Source organism: Vulpes vulpes, chromosome 6 (assembly GCF_048418805.1).
Source record: "Vulpes vulpes isolate BD-2025 chromosome 6, VulVul3, whole genome shotgun sequence".
In the NCBI taxonomy this organism is placed as follows: domain Eukaryota; kingdom Metazoa; phylum Chordata; class Mammalia; order Carnivora; family Canidae; genus Vulpes; species Vulpes vulpes.
The window spans coordinates 88,066,322-88,087,304 of record NC_132785.1 but is presented as its reverse complement, the minus strand read 5'-3'; the positions used below and the strand labels follow the sequence as shown (position 1 = coordinate 88,087,304).

The 20,983-nt window shown below is 33.2% G+C and overlaps 1 protein-coding gene across 1 annotated transcript in view; it reads left to right on the top strand.

Annotated features, from left to right (window-relative positions):
• The window catches only part of MAP4K5 (mitogen-activated protein kinase kinase kinase kinase 5), a 107,018-nt gene that overhangs the window by 19,054 nt on the left and 66,981 nt on the right, over positions 1–20,983 (top strand). The window contains exon 3 of the mRNA XM_026000727.2: positions 7,860–7,917. Coding sequence (XP_025856512.1) covers positions 7,860–7,917 — 58 coding nt within the window. The remainder of the gene's footprint in view (positions 1–7,859; positions 7,918–20,983) is intronic.

The following is a 20,983-nucleotide window of genomic DNA, read 5'->3' as shown; positions in this document are numbered from 1 at the left end:
AAGAGTATTGTTGGAGGAAGGGGGCATATGTAAAACCGGTGCCCCCAGTTGGCTTTACAGAAAAGTTTTGTGACCCTAAAAATATGCTGGAAGGAAGCTAATTGGAGATAGGATGAAGGGCCTAATATGAAAAACAATGAAGTTGTGAATAAAGACTGAGCTCACTTACCTTCATGATGACTGTTTTGGTTGCCATAGTTTTTAGATTACTGTCATTAGTTACCAGTTTAATTTTTTGACTTAGTTTTAAGAAGTTCCCTTGTAACTTCATGGCGACAGGAGTGTAATGTTCATTAAGTCTTATCTTCCTACTATTTCTTAAAAACTTGTAGGTGTAAAATGTGTAGATACAAGACCTTTCCTTTAATTATTTTTAGTCACCTTAAAAATTTCACAGCACATAAAGAAGCTCATGGTTGAGAAAACTGACAGCTGCATGATATTGTTGAAATAGAAATGGCTTAATCAGGATGATCAGCATCTTTTTTTAAACCTTTACACAAGTGGAAATCTAAGGATAACTTTTTTGTTGTTTTAAAGATTTTATTCATTTATTTGAGAGAGGGAGAGCACAAATGGTAGGAAGGGGCAGAGGGAGAGGGAGACAAGCAGACTCCACACTGAGCAGGGAGTCCGACACAGGGCTTGATCCCAGGACTCAGATCATGACCTGAGCCGAAGCAGATGCTTCACTGACTGAGCCACCCAGGCATCCCTAAGGGTAACTTTTTACTGTAAATTTAAAAATTCAACACCCATTGGATAGTTAGAGTCAAAAGACTGCTCTGGAAATGTAATTGGTTAAAGGGAAATGCTTTAGCAATGAGAATAGAAACTTAATTTAACTGGAAAGGCTTTTTCATGGATTTTGTTGTGACATTGATCCTGTTTATTATTTATCTTTTCTAACCTATTAATTTCAATTCCTATTCAATAAGAGTTAAATAAGACATAAGCTGGGCACCTGGGTGGCTCAGTCAGTTATGATCTTAGAGTTCTGGGATGGAGTCTTGTGCCAGGCTCCAGGCTCAGTGTGGAGTCTGCTTCTCCCTCTCCCCCTGCCCCCTGTTTTGCTTGTGTATGCGCATTGTCTCTCTTTCTCTCTCTCAAATAAATAAAATCTTTAAACAAAAATAAGAGATGAGTTATAGTAACATTTTATTAGAGTTCTGGGTGTTTAGTATACTTTAAGTCTGACTAGTAAATACCGATAACCTATTAAAATAACTGGAATCAAATATTTTTAGATCCTTTTTGTAGAGAGGTGCTGTGGTACTTCCATTAGTTCCTTTTATAAACATAATGCAGGATCTTCAAATTCTGTGTGTTAAAAACAAAAATGCTTGAGAATATCAGACCAAACTTGTTGGAGGGAATAGTTAGGGTTCAAAAGCCAGTATTATGTATGACTCTTCTGGATTATAGTGTGAAATTATATGTTAAATCTCTGAAAGATCTCTTTAGTAAATTGAATCTGTAAAGTCTCTGTTTAGATCTTTTTTTCTGAAAGCCTCTTTTGCCTTTTATTATAAAAGAGCCTGGTACTGCTTTCTGTTTTTAAAATCCAGCTGGAAAATTACAGAGTACGAAAATTTGCCCATCGGTTCTTCATTTGGAGAGAACAGAAGTATGTCTTCAAAATGGAGACTGACATTTAAGTATTCTCTCAGTGGGAGTTTTAGCTTACATTATTTTCTTTACTTTTTACTTCTGTTACTAAATATATTTTGGCTTCTGCCTGGTATAGCTGAATGTTAAAATATCATCTTTATTTTATATGGTTCTGTAATTGTTGTTCATATCCTCCAATTAGCTGTTTCTTTCTGAACCCCTCAGAATCTCTAAAAAACAAGAAACAAACAAAAAACCCCAAAGTGTCCTTGGCCCTGTGTCTTTATTTTGGTTCTACTAAATTCAAACAATGTATTTGTGTTGAAAATTGACTCTGGAGTGTAAAAATATTTGTATATTAAAAAAATAGTTTTGGGATCCCTGGGTGGCGCAGCGGTTTGGCGCCTGCCTTTGGCCCAGGGCACAATCCTGGAGACCCGGGATCAAATCCCACATTGGGCTCCCAGTGCATGGAGCCTGCTTCTCCCTCTGCCTGTGTCTCTGCCTCTCTCTCTCTCTCTCTGTGACTATCATAAAATTAAAAAAAAAATAAAAATAAAAATAAAAAAATAGTTTTATATATATTCCTTTAGAAATAATCAGTAGACTTAATTTTTAGTACAGTTTTAGATTTACAGAATAATTGAGCAGATGATATGTAGTTACATTCACCTAATCCTATCCACCCATGTACCCACAATTTCCCCTTTTATTAACATCTTGCATCAGTGTAGTACATTTATCACAATTATTGAACCAATATTGATATAGTATTACTATAGTCCATACTTTACATTAAGATTCATTTGTTGTACAGTTTTATGGGTTTTGACAGGTACATAATGATGTTTATTTCATCACTACAGTTTCACCACCCTAAAAACCCCTATGCTTTTTGTATTCAACACTCTTCACCCAAACCCTTGGCAATAGTTGTTCTTTGTACTGTTTGTAATAGAGTTTTACCACTTCCAGAATGTCATATAGTTGGAATCATATGGTATTAGACTGGTGTCTTTCTCTTAGTGCAGTATGCATTTAAAGTTCTTATCTTTTCATGGCTTGAAGGCTCATTTTTCTTAATCATAAATAATAGTCCACTGTATAGAAGGAAGTACCACAATTTGTTTATCATTACCTATTGAAGGACATTTTGATTGTTTCTAGTTTTGGTGATTATGAATAATGCCTACTATAAACATTCTTGTATAAGTTTTTGTGTGGACATAAGTTTTTAACTTAATTGGGTGGATCATATGGTAAGACTATGCAGAGACTTAGACTCTAAGCTAAGTAAGCTTAGACTAAGTAAGTAAGACTAAGCTAAGCAGCTTTGTAAGAAACTCTCAAACTGTCAGTTTATGTTCTTAAGAATCATCCTAATTGGGGTGTCTGGGTGACTCAGTCGGTTGAGCCATTAACTCTTTGAGTCAGGTCATGATCTCAGTGTTGTGAGATCTGCTTGGGATTCTCTCTCTCTCTCTCTGCCTCTCTTTGCCACTTAATCTCTTTCTCTTTCTCTCTCTAAAATAAGTAAATTTTTAAAAAAAGAATCAACCTAATTAAAATTCTGGAAGGATATATTCTAAACAATTTACAGTACTTACTCAGGGGGATGAAATGGGAGGGGAGAGGGACTGTCATTTTATAATATTTGAATCTTTTAGAACAAAATATTTTGTAATTTTTTACAAATAAAATTTTTCTCTAAAATTTTTAATTTTAATGCACAGTAATAAAAATTGAAAATGAAGGGCATCTGGGTGGCTTGGTTGGCTAAAGTGTCCAACTCTTGGTTTCAGCTCAGGTCATGATCTCATGGGTCATAAGATTGAGCCCCACATCAGGTTCCATGCTCAGCTGAGAGTCTGCTTGAAGGTTCTCTCCTTCTGCCCCTCCACACAGTGGTTCATACCCTCTCTTACTTCCTCTGTCTCAAATAAGTAAATCCTTAAAAAAATTGAAACCAAATTAACATGAATAAAAGACTGTTTAAAGCAGTATATTATTAGTGTCATAGCACTTCCTAGTTGTGGAGGATTTTAATATTCTTATTTTTTAAGTAAAGAGAACAACTACCTTACTACAATCATAATTGTCCAACAAATTTATAGAGCGTCTACCTGTGGCATAGTTCTTCATAGAATCCTGCCTATAGGTAAAAAGAGAACACACTTCATGCAGCCTTGAGATGTCAAGCAAAACTTCCTGGAAGCCATAATATCTAAATTTCATTCTGAAGGAGAAATCTGAAATAACTAGGCTAATTTGGAGGGGAGAAAAGCAGGGGAAGGAGAATGTACCAGAATGAGGACAGTGCTTTCAAACTAGAGACCAAGTTATTTGCTTCTGGTTAATCGGATTTAAAAACCAGAATTAATTGTTTCATACTCTCAGAGAAGCATATTAGATTTTTTTTCATGCTGTTGGTACTCATTTGATAATCTGTAATTGGGAAGTATGGGCTCATATTTTCTTTTGGTTTCTAGTGACTAGCAGGGTGTATTGCCCTAACACCTGTTTTGCTTTGAAAACTGAAGTAATGGATACCCTGAAGTTATTTTGTTGCTGGAGATGTGTCAGCATCTATCACTGTCAAAAGAGTTAAATACTGCATTCTTTATCTGAATTTTAGAACCTTGAATGGTTCAACTGTCACTGTTTGTGAGTGTACGTACATGTTACTTTCTTGTGGCATCTATGTCTCTTACACTTAAATCTTTCTTCCCAGTATATAAACTTCTACTATATATCCATAGGTGCTTTTTGTTTTCTATGGGATTCCAGGGATATTTTAAAAATTATTGTTTAGAGAAATACAAAAGGAGGGAAAAACCAGGAAATGTATCAACATGTAGGGATGAAAATGAATTATGTTGGCTAGATTATACTGCAGGAACCTTAAAAGAAGAATAAGTTGAATCTTGTCAGCTGATATTTTTCCCAGTCCTATAAGATAGATTTTAAACATTTTGGAAGGCTACTGACTTTTATTTGGTAATTTTTTCCAGATTATTTAAATAATATTTTCCTTGGATCAAATTCAACTCTCAAATTTAAGATCTTAAATATGTAAGAGTTCACAACCTCTTACATTGAAAATCACCATAGGAAATAATTTAATGTAAAATATGATTAGTACATTATTTTCAACAGAAGTCATCCCTCAAGTTTATTAGATATTATGAAATTAATACTTTTCTCTGGTATCTGTTGCATTTTAAAAAGGAAAACAGAATTCTCATCTATTGAAAGGAGCGGTGAAACCTTGACAACAGAATATAGTTACTGGGTTCTAACTCCTTCTCTTTCCCCCTGGCCAGTAAAATAGCCTTGAGCCAGTCCTCTAACTTGACTGAGCTAAGTCTTTGTGTTTAAATAAACAGAATTAAGTAATGAATGTAAGAGTTCCTTCAAACTATAAAGCAATTATAAATATAATTTACATCATTATTATGGAATTTGTCTTCTAATACATATTTTATAACCCACTGAACAAGATTCCCAAGAGGTCAGTTATTACTACTTATAACTTCTGGCCATGTTTTCTGTACCAGAATCTCACTGGCATGTGAAATGTTGAGTAGTGGACAGCCTAAATTTGTGTGCACATAATTTTCTATAACCCATGGAAGAACTGAGATACTGAAAGATCTTAGGAATTGGGACAAGACCTAAGGCTAATAGACAATTCTCTTCTCTAAGGGCAAGAAAGAGGAGAGGGTAGTTGTGTGAGGCTTTTGGCTGACCTGTTCCTGTGTCTCTAAATATGTTTGCATTGGGTGAGGGATAATTATATGGGGGGAGTTAAAATGTCTGTTTTCTCTTCCCAGACCCCTCCTTACGCTAATTTACTATAATAGATGAGAAAAATGTGAACTTATCACAACATATCATATTTGAGACTTCTGTAGAAAATCATTTTTTTCTTCTTCCTGTTTTGACTTTCCTTCTGTATCCCTCTCCCCTGTTCTATTCTTCACCTTCTATATGTCATTTCTAAAAGTATTCTTTGAAGGCTGTTTTCCCTACCTTCTTGGTCATCCTTCTATTCTTTTCCCTTTTTTCCTCTTTCCTCTTGTAACATTACTTATGTAATCCAGCAGATTGGTGTGATTTTACTTTTCTGTTTTATCATATGTTATATTTTATGCCAAGTATGAAAGTTTACATTTGAATCTAATATAGTAAATGAAATACATTGTTATTAAATTTCATTCCACATATGGAATGCCACTGAATGCAGTGAAAATGAGCACTCATAGTAGCAGTGACAGCATAACAGTACAGTGCTTTTAGACTGTTTTGGTAGTATGTGTTGATGGCCTTAAATGTTTATATGCATGCCCTTAGACCTAGTTAATTTCAAACCCTAGGATCCATTTGAAAGAAATAATCTGAAATAATGAAAAGACTGTATGTAACATTCTTAATCTCTAACAATAAGGGAGAATAATTATATGGACTATTCTGTAGCCATTTAAAATTATATATAACATGGAGAAGGTACATAATTTTAAAAACAATTAAAAATTGGACCTACAAGAGAACTGAGCAAATAGAGATTTCATATCCAAGGTTGATGAGAGTATAAATTCACATAGTTTTGTTAAAGGGCACTATGGCAATACATCCATTTAAAATCCACATATCTTTTGACTTAACAATTACACTTGTAGGTTGCCTTACTGATAAATTCTGATATGTGCCAAAATATTTGCAGTTATAATCATTGCAGCACTAATTATAATAAGTCTCTCCACGGGTGTCTGGGTGATGCACTTTAAGTGATCAGCTCTTGGTTTCTGATTAGGTTGTGATCTCATGGATCATGGGATCCAGCCCCACCTTGCATTCCCAGCTCGGGGGAGTCTGCTTTAAGATTCTCTCCCTCTGTCCCTTCCCCTACTTGTGTGTGTGTGTGCACATGCTCTGTCAAATAAATCTTTAAAAAAAAAAAAAGTTTGTCTATGATTTTTGATTAAGTAGTGAATAGTTTTTTCTAGAAATTTATCTGTAGGAAATAAGGCTGTGGATAGAAATAAAGCTAAGATATATTTATCCCTCTGTTTATTACTACAGAATAATTTAAAACCCTCCTTCTTCAACAATGCCAGATTAGTGAAATACAATCTATCTCCCATTAATAGAAAATTGTGCAGCATTATAAATTACATTGTGGAAGAGTATGATGGCATCATCTTCTACAATATACATACCTACACAGGGCAAAAAGGGAAACACATGCTCTATTAACTTTTTTCCTCTGGGTAGTAAAATACAGATAATGTGTTTTTCTAAAATTTTCCTTAATTATCTATTATTTATAAAATAATAATATATAAATTTTATATTTTTAAAAAGATTTTATTTATTTATTCATGAGAGACACAGAGAGAGAAAGAAGCAGAGACACAGGCAGAGGGAGAAGCAGTCTCCATGCAGGGAGCCTGACTAAGGACTTAATCCTGGGATTCCAGGATCATGTCTTGGGCCAAAGGTGGCGCTAAACCTCTGGTCTGCCTGCGCTAAACCCCCCGGGCTGCCCTAAAATTTATTTTTTATTAAACCATGAGTATTTTTTTTAAGATTATTTATTTATTCATGAGAGACACAGAGAGAGAGGCAAAGACATAGGCAGAGGAAGAAGCAGTCTCCCTGTGGGGAGCCTGATACAAGACTTGATCTAGAACCCAAGGATCATGACCTGAGCCAAAGGCAGACACTCAGTCACTGAGCCACCCAGGTGCCGCTCCATGAGTATTTTTTTAATTAAGGACAATATTAATTCTAAGGGCACCTGGCTGGCTGAAGGTTAAACATCTGCCTTTGGCTCAGGTCATGATCTCAGGGTCCTGGCATTGAGCCCCCGTTAAGGCTCCCTGCTAGATAGGGAGCCCTCTCCCTCTGCCCCTCCCTCTGCTTGTGCTCCCTCACTTTTTCTCTTTCAAATAAATAAAATCTTTAAAAATATATTAATTCTAGTATAGAGAAAACACTTAGTGGAAGTATAACAAAAATTGTAAATAATAGCTATTTTTGAGTGGCAGAACTAAAGGTAACTGTGTGTATGTGTATCTTTTCTATATTTTTCTTTAATGAGAAAATGAATATATTCATTTTGTTGGAAATAAAGGGTTTGCTTTTTAGTTCTGTTCAAAGCATGGTTAATAAGCAACTAATTAACTTAGTGCCAAATAAGTTTTATATAATTAACAAACTTAAAAACATTTTTATTTTCATTTTAGGCTAGAAATATTCATACAGGAGAATTGGCTGCAGTCAAAATTATCAAATTGGAGCCTGGTATGTATTAAAACTCTCAAGATAATTTTTGAATACTTTTCTTGTGTAGTTCATAAATATAGGACTTAACAAGCACATTCCATATTTTTTTCCTTATTTCCCTTCTTCCAAAAAGAAGTCTTTGTTGTCAGGGCAGTAGAATATCCAATATGGTTATAATTAAGTTCCATTGGAGGTTGTTAGTTAGAGATGAGTTTGGTGTGATAGTTTTGTTGCTAAATAAAACTTGAAATGTGCATGTTCGGATATTGGAAGACTTAAAGTTACTTAAAGTAATTTTCCTTTAAGGTTGCAGTGAAATATTTGAACTTCAATTTTAGCTTTTATGAATATTTAATTAGGAAAGTATTTATGGATGGGGCAAGATATTTGATAATATTTGAGATAATGGTATTTTATATGCTTGCTATAACTTAGCTGGTTGATTTAAATTTAATAACTCTGGTCTTAGCCTAATGCTTTTTTTTTTTTTTCTTGACACTTCCGTGTATCAGAAAGCTGTTTTAAAACAGCCGGAGGTCCCTGGCTGGCTCAGTCAGTAGTAGAGCACACAACTCTTGATCCTCAGGGTTGTGAATTTGAGCCTCCTGTTGGGCATAGAGATTACTTAAAAACAAAAACAAAAACAAACAAACAAAAAACCATACTGAGTAATTTGCTTTGGGTAAAACCTGTAACAATTTTGTTGTTTTGGTAACCTGAAAGATTCTGAGAGCAATAGTAGCTTTTTTTCCTCCAGTTTTTTTATTGTGGTAAAATACATATAACAGAAAATTTACCATCAAAACCATTTTTAAGCATACAGTTCAGTGGTATAAAATACATTGATAATGTTGTGCTAATACCACCACCATCTATCTTCAGGACACTGTCTTAAAAACTTAAACTTTATACTGTTATATAGTAACTCCCATTCCAGTCTGTTTTTTAGCCCCTAGCAACCACCATTTTACTTTTTGACTCTGATTTTCACTATTCTGGGTACCTCATTTAAGTGAAATCATACAGTATTTGTCTTTTTGTGACTGGCTTGCTTATTTCACTTAGCATAATGTCCCGTCCTCAAGGCTCATCCAGTTGTCACATACGTCTGAATTTCTTAACTTTTCAAGACTAAAGCATTCTGTTGAATGCATAGATCGCATTTTAGTTATCCATTCATATGTTGATGGACACTTGGGTTGCTTTCACATTTTTGCTATTGTGAATAATATTGCTATATGAGCATGAGCACATAAATATTTCTTCCAGACCTTTTATTCTTTTGAGTAATTGCTAGAGGTAATTTGATTTTTTTTAATTTTTTTTATTTTTTAAAAAATTTTTTGGTAATTTGATTTTTAAGTTTTTGAGAGACCACCGTACTGTTTTCTGCATTGGCTGTACAATTTTGCATTCCTACCAGCAGTATTCAAGTGTTCAATTTCTTTACATTTGTACAAATACTAGTTATTTTTATGTTTTGTTTTGTTTTTAGCAACCATCCTAATGGATATGAGGGAGTTTCTCATTGTAGCTTTTGTTTACATTTCCGTAGTGATTAGTGATGTTGAGCATCTTTTTATGTGCTTATTTGTATATTGTTTTTGGAGAAATGTTTATTTAATTTCTTTGCCAAGTTTTTATTTGGGTTGTTTGTTTCTTGTTGAGTTTTTGAAGTTCTTTGTATAATCTGGATATTAATCCCATATCAGATATATGATTTGCAAATATTTTTTCCTGTTCCATGGGCTTTTTACTGTGTTGATACTGTCTTTTGGTGCATAAAATTTTTAAATTTTCATGAAGTCCAGCTTGCCTCTTTTTTCTTTTGTTACCTGTGCCTTTGGTATCATACCCAAGAAATCATTGCCAAATCTAGTGTCAGTAAGCTTTGCTTTACTGTGAGAGTTTTATAGTTTCAGGTCTTACAAAGTCTATGATCATCTTGAGTTAACTTTTGTATATGGTGTTGAGTGAGGGTCCAGCTTTGTTCTTTTGTTTGTAGATATCTATTTTCCCAGCACCGCTTGTTGAAAAGATGGTCCTTCCTCCATGGAATAGTCTTAGCAGCCTTGTCAGAAATCTTTTTGGTTGAAGATCAAAAAACCTTTGACCATATGTGCAGGGCTTACTTCTTGATTCTCTCTTTTACTCTCTTGGTCCAGATGTCTGTTTTTATGCTAGTATCACGCTACTTTGAGTAACGTAGCTTTGTAGTAAGTTTTTAAATCAGAAAATGTGAATCATCCAATTCTGATCTTCTTTTTCAGAATTGTTTTTGCTGTCCACGGTCTCTTGAGATATCATATAAATTTCAGGATAGTTTTTCCTATTTCTGCAAAAAAATGTTGTTGGGATAAGGAATAGTAATTTTTGACCAGGTAGATGAATATTTGGTGATTTATTCATTTGCTGCTTCATAAACTTAGACATGTAGAATAATTGTGTGACTAATAATGCCAAACAATTTCTTAATTTGAGCATTTAAAATATTTTTGCATTTCAGATATAATATTTCATCATTATGTGTATGATTCATTAGATATTACTGAGGGTAGCAAATGCTGTAACACTTTAAGCTTCCATATAAGACACAATATCCTTTTCTCCCCTGGGTATTCGAAATTGTTATAATACTCTCTTAGAGTTCTCTTATTAAGTTCTATCTAGTAAATATAGAATGATCTCCAATGATGTCACTAACACAAATAGAAGAGAGCATAACACAACTATGCAAGCATTTGCCTCTTTTGGAGGAGTCACTTGAGCAAATATTCAAGTTATGTTCAAGGTATGGTTATAGTCCAGATAATGAATGGGCTGAGTTCTCAGAGGAAACAAAGATGTTTATCCCTTCTCTGCCCTCAGTGAGTGACCTGGACTTGTTTTAGCATAGTTTCACTTATTTAAGATGAAGATATATGGCTTTTGACTATAGTTCATATGATGAATTAATAAATATATTTTTAAAAATCTTACCATACCAACTTTTTAATAAGTCATAAAAGAGAAACTTATCATATGATGTTATTATTTAACACACAAGGATTAGTTATTGCACCATTAATTAAGACAGTTTGAAAGCTTTGAATTTTTTTGTCCTTTGTTGACCTTATGTCAGAATTCATTCATATGTAAGATTGACTAATGATTAAATTCTCCCCCTAAAAAGAATAATATAGAAGTTCAATAAATGCTTGATAATGTGATTTTAATATTTGATCATTTTTACATTGTTATTTGCCTATACATTTTGCCCAGTTCTACCAAGTTGTCTTTTATTACCAATTTTTAGATGCTATTTGCACTTTGAGAATAATGACTCTTCACTAGTGTCTCTTCAAAATTTTTTCAAGTGGCTTTTTCTCTAGTGATACTTTTCTGTGTGAAAGTTATTTCTTTCCTCTTAGATGAATTTAGGTTTTCCTTTCATTATTCTGCTTTTCCTCAGTAGGCTTTTTCTAATAGACAATTCTAAAACTATTTAACTGTAATTTTTTCTAGTCTTCTTTCTTTTCTTCCAGCATTTATATATTCACTCCATCAGAAACAATTTGTTCTACGGGGTAAAGGAGAGCTCTAAGTTTATTCTTTTTCAGGTAGCTAGACAGTTTCCCAGAGTTGTTTGCACAGACTTGTGTCTTTTATTCACAGGTTCAAAATGCCTCGATTGTTGTAAACTAAATTTCCATGTATCCATGGGTTTTGTTTTCTGTTCCACTGATTGCCTTTCCTTCCTATCTCTTCTTCAGTACCATCCTGTTTTGTTTTGTTTTAAGATTATTTATTCATGAGACACACACACACACAGAGAGAGAGAGAGAGAGAGAGGCAAAGACATAGGCAGAGGGAGAAGCAGGCTCCCCTCCTGGAGCCTGATGTAGGACTCGATGCTAGGATCCCAGGATCATGACCTGAGCCAAAGGCAGATGCTCAGCCACTGAGCCACCCATGTGCCCCTGTGCTATCCTGTTTTTGATGACTCTAACTTTTCATTGCATTTTATAATCTTCACTGCTTTTATTTTTCAGTTATTTCCTTTCTGTTTTCATGATATTTTTTCAGGGGAACTTTAAAATCATTTTTGTCGAAGAGAAAAAAGTTTGTTGAGATTAATTTAGAAGATATGTCATTTTAAGAGTAGACATTCAGGTCTTCGAACAAAGTATATTATAGCTTGCCAAATAATTCATCTTTATGATATTTTTTGCTGTTAACAAGTGGCATATTCCCCCTGAAACTTTATAGTTGGTTACTGTTGATAATTATGTAAGTCACTGATTTTTTTGGACTTATTTTCTCTCTGGCAGATAGCTTCTCATACATAGCATTTCATAGATAGCTTTTCATGCCCTTTTGCCTTTGACTTTATCAAACATTGATTTTGCCAACCCTCCTTCTTATTTATATTTGTGTGACATATAGCAAATAGAGCTGCTATACTTGGGCTTGTCATTTTACTTTAATCTTTTCTTGTCATTGGTTTTAAATGTTTCTCCTAATCATACTTGAGTTTTATTTTATAACCCAATCTGATTCTTTCTTCTTTTAGTAGATGAGTCTATTACTGTATCATTGTTTAGTGAGATGTTTGATCCTTTGTTATGTTTTTTGTTTTTAATAATGAAGCTTTTAAAAAATTATGCCTAAGGTTTCTCTTATCTTTACTGCTGAAAATTTGAAAGGTACACAGTCTACTTTTAACAGGGGATGGCTTACAAGACTTTGATTAACGTGACTAAGTGCATGTTTATTAACTTAAGAAATGAAAGTCATTGACTTCTAGGTTTAAAGATGTTGAATTTTACATATTTGTACCCTTCTGCCTCTTCGTCCCCAATTTTCAGACATTGGTTAGTTTATTTGGAGATTTTTGCCTGAGAATTTTTTTTATTATACTGGGGCATTGAGTGTATGTTAGTCTGCATATCTTTTAAGAATTATAATATACTAATTATTTGGGCTTAGTTTTATACTTAAGTGGATTCAGTGCTCACTGTTGGTCTTTTCAGGCCATGTCCCTGCCATTCTGACTGGCTTATTTTATATTAGCTATTAATAGAATGATCATATCACATACATTTTCCTGTACGTATTAGCAGTAGTATAATTTGAATCCACAAATTGTTTATCCCAAACTTGCTCCTTTCTCAGCCTTCCCCATTTTGATAAGCAGCTAGCCAAGCCAAAAATCTAGGCATTGTCCTTGGGATATCTCTCTTATTTGTATTCCATAGTCAGTCTGTTAGCAGGTTACTTCACCTTTACCTCTAAAATATATCTTGCATCTGTCTACTTCTCTTTATTTCTTTCTCTACCCTCCTGGTCTCCCTGTTGCCTCTCCCACACCTCCCATCTGCTACCATCTAGCTGCTACAAAGCCACCAGACTGATCTTTTTAAGATACAAATCTCATAGTGTCTCCTGCTTCAAACCTCCCTGAAGCTTTCAAATCCACTTAGAATAATATTCACATTTTTAACAATCCTTATAAAACCTTCTACATGATTTGCTTTGTCTGCTTCTCTGAACTTACCGTGTAACTTTTTCTTTTCTCTACTCTGCTTTCATTTTCTTTTTATTTAAACAGCCCAAGATTAAAACAGCCCATCGCTCTACCTGAAGTACTGGTTTTCATATCTGTTGAACAGAAGGCTTCTGGTCATTTACATCTCAGCTTAAAAGTCATGTCCTCAGAGAGACCCATTTCTAACTACCTAATTTAAAGTAGCCATTCAAGCCCTTGTTATTTTAGTTCTCTGAAATAAAATTTATATGTTTATGTATGTATATGTATTTATCTAATAAATATAAATGAATATATAGTGTTCTCTCTTGACTTAATTTTAGTGCCTGAAACAGTATATAATACAGCACAGTAGACACTCAGTCTTTGTACAAATGAATATTATAAATGTATTTTTTTTGGTCTTTGAATAAGAATGACCAGTTGACTAGATAAAGTACTATTTGTATCATGCATTCTTCCACCCTCAAAAATCTCTAGACATTTTCTCCATGTATATAGTGTTTGGGAAAACTGTAAGGCTGTCTTGGCATTTTTCCTCTGCAGGTCTTGCTGCTTCTGCCTGTTTGCAGCACTAATACTCCTTATCTTCTATAAGCTCTGATGTTCAGAAAATATTTATTATATCTTCAGATTCCAATTCATGGTTAATAGTAATTGTAATTTTAGTAAATTTAGTAAATAACAACAAAAAGTTTTTTTTAACTATACATATACTTTTCATTTTAATAAATAGTTTAATTGATTTTCATCATCTGTGCTTTAGAATTTGAGGAGTTGATCTAATTATGACAAGGATTTTATTCATTTAATTCATTTTATTTCAATATTTATTCATTTTATTCATTGGGTTTTATTGTTTTATTTGTGGATTCTTTCTTTTGTATTTTTCCCCTTTTTTAAAAAAATGTTTTTCTGTTGACCAAAATTTTTATCCTTTTTTTTTTTTAAAGATTTTATTTATTCATGAGAGACACAGAAAGAAGAGAGAGAGAGAGAGAGAGAGAAGGAGAGAGGCGGGGGCAGAGACACAGGCAGAGGGAGAAGCAGGCTCCATGCAGGGAGCCTGATGCGGGACTCGATCCCATGTCTTCAGGATCACACCCTGGGCTGAAGGCGGCGTTAAACCGCTGAGCCACCCGGGCTGCCCTATCTTTTTTTTTTAAAGCATTTTCAGTAAAGCTAAAGTAGATAGTGTTTTTCACATTTTTGGAACAGACTTAAGGGAATGATTAGGTAAAAAATATGTCAGGCTAGTGAATTTTCCCAACATTCAGTTCAGATACTTCAAGTAATTCTGGAGACAGCTGTATTTCAGAAATGAATTCTTAGCTGTACTCAGTAGCTTTTAAAAAAATTGCAGTAAAGCCAGTATAATACAGAAGTGCTTCCTTGTATTGATTTAACAGATGAGCTGCTTTAAAATTATATTTAGACCTGAAAAGATAATTATTTGCCAGTATGACTTAGAAAAAGCCTTGTGTCTGGTAAAACATAAACAAGACTTTTTTCTTTAACTAAATGTTATGTCAGCTGTAAACTTAATAATACTTTTCACCCCAGTTAAAAATAGATTATTGAGGTTTATACTAATTGTACAGTCTTGAATTTTATTACAGATCTACCTCACAATTTAATCTTGTAATATTTAAAATTTCACTGAAACAGATTGCTTTTGCAACTCTTTCTAATATTCATAAAAATTCTAAGTGAAACGTAGAGTTAAAAGTAAATTAGCACAGGGAATTGGCTTTTTAATTAGCCCCCAAAACAGTAGAAAAAGAAAATGTCAGCATTCCTTCCAATGTCTCCATATTTTTGTTGCCCTCGTATACACAGGCAAATGATTATTTTTAAGAATGATTAAATCATTTCTATATCTTATTTTTATAGTAGATACTTAATATGCATACTATCTTACAAATGGTGACATTCAAATGAAGTTTGGCTTACTAGTGATTAAGTATTGAAAATAAACGATACTAATGATACCATTTTGAATTTTAGTTTCATTTTCCACTCTTTGGTCAGACATAAGGACTGCCCTAAGAAAGCAGGCAGATATGATGATGCATGTCACCATGTTTTCCTGTCTGTGTCTGAATTGCAGCCTTCCCTCTAACTCATTTTACAGATGCTCATTTTGCTCAACAAGTCTGTAGCTAAGTGGCAGCCAACAGCCAGAACAGAGGCAAGATTCCTGGGAAAGCTGATACCAGAATCCTTTTTTCCCTCTCCTCATTTTCTTCTCCCATTATTACCTCTCTTTTCTGGTGAAACTAAAGGGTAGTATTTTAAAGTTATGCACATGATAGTTTGTTAAAAATTGTGAACAACTCAGTAGCAAAAAGAATCCCAAACTGTTTGATTTAAAATGGGCAAAATCTCTGAATAGACATTTTTCCAAAGACATAGATGGCCAACAGATGTATGAAAGGATGTTCAGCATACCTCATCATCAGAGAAATGCAAATCAAACCTACAATAAGATATTACCTCACACCTGTTAGAATGACTCTTATCAAAAAGGCAAGAAGTAAGTGTTAGTGAGGATATGGGAACCCTTATGCACTGTTGGTGGAAATTAAATTGGTACTATGGAAGACAGTGTGGAGGTTCCTCAGAAAGTTAAAAATAGAAACTATCCTATAATACAGCAATTGCACTTCTGAGTATTCGTCTGAAGAAAATGAAAACACTAACTCAAAAAGATCTATGCACCCCCATGCTCATTACAGCAATTTTTACAATGGCCAAGATATGTATGAAGTGTCTGTCCATGGATAAATGGATAAAGATGTGTATAGATGTAAAAAAAATGCAGTCCTGTCATTTGTGGCAACATGGATAGATTTAGAGGATATTATCCTATGTGAAACAAGTCAGACAAAAAAAGACAAATGCCATATGATTTCACCTATATTTGGACTCTAAATAAAAACAAAAACCAACCTAATAGATACAGAGAACAAATTGGTGGTTGTCAGAGGAGGTTGGGTGGGGGTAAGTGAAATGGGTGAAGGGATTCACCCAAAAAGTACAAAATTCCAGGTATAAAATAAGTCCTAGGGATATAATGTTTAGCACAGTGACTATAGTTAATAATACTGTATTGCATATGTGAAGGTTAGTAAGAGAGTACAGTCTTAAAAGTTCTCATCACAGGAAAAAAATGTTGTAATTACTAACAAGCATTAAGTAGACTTATTGTGGTAATCACTTTACAATATATACAAATATCAAATCATTATATTATACATCTGAAACTAATATAATGTATGTCAGTTATACCTCAGTTAAAAACAAAATAAAACTGTGAGCCTTGCTTATATGGATACAATTTAAATAAAATCATTATCCAGGGTGATTAATGCAGTAAGCTTTTGTTTGTTTGTGTGCTTGTTTTTTAAAATGCTGAACTGAAAATGTTCATGAAATAATTCAACATTTTTGGGCAGCCCGGATGGCTCAGCGGTTTAGTGCTGCCTTCAGCCCAGGGCCTGATCCTGGAGACCCAGAATCGAGTCCCACGTCAGGCTCAGCATGGAGCCTGCTTCTCCCTCTGCCTGTGTTTCTTCCTCTCTCTCTCTCTCTCTCTCTCTCTCATAAATAAATAAAATCTTTTAAAAAAAATTCAGCATTTTTAGGTAAAATAACAAGTTAAATGTACTTCATTAATTGAGACACTATTTAAAATGAATAGGAATCTGTATCTTTGAATGGATGTTTAAAACTTTTCTCCATTTATTCTTTTTTATTTATTTATTTGAGAGAGAGAGTACATGCACCATGTGCAGGTGGGGGGGGAGGGGCAGAGGGAGAAAGAGACCCCCCACCAAGCAGGAAGCTGGACTGACAGGACATGGGGCTGGATTCCAGGACCTGGAGATCATGACCTCAGCCGAAGGCAGATACTTAACCCATTGAGCCACCCAGGCACCCCTCAGTTTTGTTTTATAATACTTCATCTTGTTTGCTAGAAGTATAAGCAGGAGAAAGTAAATTTTTAAAAAGTCAAATGTATATAAAGATTTAGACGACCATTAGTTTACCTTGTTAATGTTCTTGAAGAAATCCCAAAGTAAGAGCTTTGGCCAAATAGGACAAATATCAGCTATTCTCATTAAGTGGTATGTTCTTTTTTAGTATTTAACTTCTATTTTAAAATCTAAGAATTTTGATTTTTCAAAATAATCTGTGAAATTAAGTATTAATATTACTTAAGTAAAATAAGTATCCTTTCTTCACTATTTGGGAAGTTCAAGTATGAATTGGTGGAATAGTTAAGTTGAGGTTACAAATGCCCATCAGTATTATTATTTTTATTGAGTTTAAATAATACAAAAAACTAATAACAGCTAAATAGACATTTTCTGCCAATTTACAGGTAAAAATCACTTTGTCATACTAGGGTACTTGGTTTCAGTTAGATCCCAATTTGCTTTTTGAATACAAGATAACATGAAGATGTTTTTTGTTACTATATAATTTGAAAGGTGAACTTTAGTGTCTGATTCTAAGTTAGTGAATTTAAAACAGGGATTTTCTCTGTAGATGAGTCTTCAGAATCTAAGATAGGCATGCCAAAGAAAATATTTTGTTAGAAATAACTGTTCTATTTACATTCTCTGTTCATTTTGCTCAGTGGGAAAAACTCATATTTCCTTATTACTAACAGAAAGAATCAAATCAAGAAGAAAATTATCTGATAATATTTAGATTGAATTAATTGGTTTTCTACAAATGATACTGTTAATGTATTAGCTATATAGTAAAATCAGTTTTCTTTGATATCTGTCTTTAGCATTGATTTCATTTCATAAACTTCAGAAATGTATTTAGTACTTACTAGTGTAAAAAAAAAAGCTTTTTCATTGCTAAGTGTTACAAATACTAATTAAAGGGCTACTTTTTGCATTGTAATTTTACTGTAAATGATACCAAAATTTTTAGGTTACTGGATTTTTATTTTTAAAACATGTATTTGAAAATAGTAATTTTAAAAACTTCAATATCCAACAGTGGTGAAATGGTTAAATAAATTAGGCTATATTCACATAATTTTAAATTATTTTTATTATGATAAAGTATGTATTATTAAGCATTACCATCTTAACCATTTTTAAGCTTATAGGTTAGTTTTGTTAAGTTTATTTACAGTGTCGTGAAGTACATCTCTGGAGCTTTTTCATCTTGTAGAACTGAAAGTCCATATCTGTTAAATAATTCCCTTCCCTCAGTCCCTGGTTAACCACCACCTACTTTCTATATTTATAAATTTGATTGCTTTAGATACTTCCTATAATTTGTCCTTTTGTGAGTGACTTTTTTCACTCAGCATAATATCCTCAAGGTTCATCCATATTGTAATTAGTGTGTAACAAGGATTTCCTTCCCTTTTTAAAGTATTTCACTGTATGTATAAACTACATTGATTTCTCTCTTTACATCTGTTGATGGACATTTGGGTTGCTTCCATCTCTCCACTATCATGAATAGTGCTGCTATGAACGTGGGCATGCAAATATCTCTGATACTTGCTTTCAATTTTTTTGGATATATACCTAGATGTAGGATTAGTAGATGATACGGTAGTAAATTTTTAATTTTTTGAGGAACTGCCATACTGTTTTCCACAATGATGTACCATTCTGTAGTACCACCAACAGTGCAGAAGAGTTTCAGCTTCTCTCCATGTCCCTACTAACACTTTTTATTCTGTTTTTTTTTTTTTGATAATAGCTTTCCTAATGAGTATGAGGTGATAGCAATATGTCGTGGTTTTGATTTGCATTTCTCAGATGGTTAGTGATGTTGAACATCTTTTCATAAGCTTGTTGACCATTTGTATATCCTTTGGGGAAATACCTTTTCAAGTCTTTTGCTCATGTTTTAATTGGTTTTAATTTTTTGTTGTTATTGAATTGTAGGAATTCTTTATATGTTTTGGATATTAACCACTTATCAGATATATGGTTTGCACATACTTTCTCCCATTCCACAGGTTGTCTTTTCATTCTGTTGATCGTGCTCTTTGATGAAAAAAAATTTTTAAGTTTGACATAATCCCATTTATCTGTTTTTGCCTTTGTTGGCCTGTGTTTTGGCTCTGTATATAAGAAATCATTGTCAATCCAATGTTATAAAGTTTTTCTCTAAGAGTTTTATGAGTCTTAAATTTAGATCTTTAGTTTATTTTGAGTTCATCTTTGTACCTACATAGAGTAAGGGTCTATCTCCATTCTTTTGTATGAAGATATTCAATTTTCCCAACATTGTTTGTTGAAATGACTCTTTTTCTTGTTGAGTGGTCTTGGCACCCTTGTCAAAGATCATTTGATCATAATTGTAGGAGTTTATTTTTGGGCTCTCTTCTCTGTACTGTTGATCTGAATGTCATTATAGAAGTAGCATGCTATTTTTATTACTGTGACTTTGTATTGTGTTTTGAAATCTGGAAGTGTGTTTCTTCTAACTCTATTCTTCTTCAAAATTATTTGGGGTTCTTTGAGGTTCCAAATGAATTTTAGGATGTTTTTTTCTGTTTCTCCCAAGAAGATGTTATTGGGATTTTGATACAAATTGTGATGAATCTGTAGATTGCTTTGGGTATTTTATTGATATCTTAACAGTACTAAATCATCTTATTCCTGAGCATATCTTTCTGTTTGTGTCATCTTACTATCTTTTAGCATTGTTTTGTAGTTTTCAGTGTACTTATACCTCCCTTGTTATGCTCATTCCTAAGTGTATTACTCTTTTTGATGCAACTGTAAGTGGAATTGTTTTCTTAATCTCCTTTTCTGATTATTCATTATTAGTATATAGAAGCACAACTAATTTTTTGTGTTGATTTTGTATTTTACAACTTTGCTGAATTTTTTTTTTAATTTGTTTATTTTAAAAGTTTTTTTTGTGGACTCTTTAGTTTTCTACACAAAAGATCATATTATCTGCAAACATAATTTTACTTCCTCCTTCCTAATTTGGATACCTTTTAAATGATTCTTAATGACACATACAATTTGCAGACTGGGTTGTGAAATTGTACATTAGGAGTCCAGTTTGTATATATGGTGGGAGAAACCTTATACTTTATAGGACTGGAAGAAAACTTCAAAATGTGAATGGGGAGTGTCTCTGGATACTGGATTTATGGGTGATCTCTATTTTGTTCTTTATATTTTTTTCACATTGGCTGATTGTTATAAGAATATTAAGGTTATACAATAAGAAATAAAATAGGTTTTATTTAGTTTTAAAAAAGTAATTTCCATTATTGATGCCCATATAGAACTAGACATGTTTCTGATAGTTTTCTGTGAATTTGTTAATGGAGGATTAAAGTAGGAAATACGACCAATACTTATACTAGAAATACTTTTAGTAGATAGAAGAAGCATAAACCAGTTGATATTTGATGAGATAACAATTGGAAAATTTGTTTTTACTTTTTGTGGAAATATTAAAATATGCTAAACTTTCTGAAATTTCATTTGGTATATATTAAGGAATATTTTGCTGGTATTAGTCAAGATTATAGCCCTCTCCTCAAAC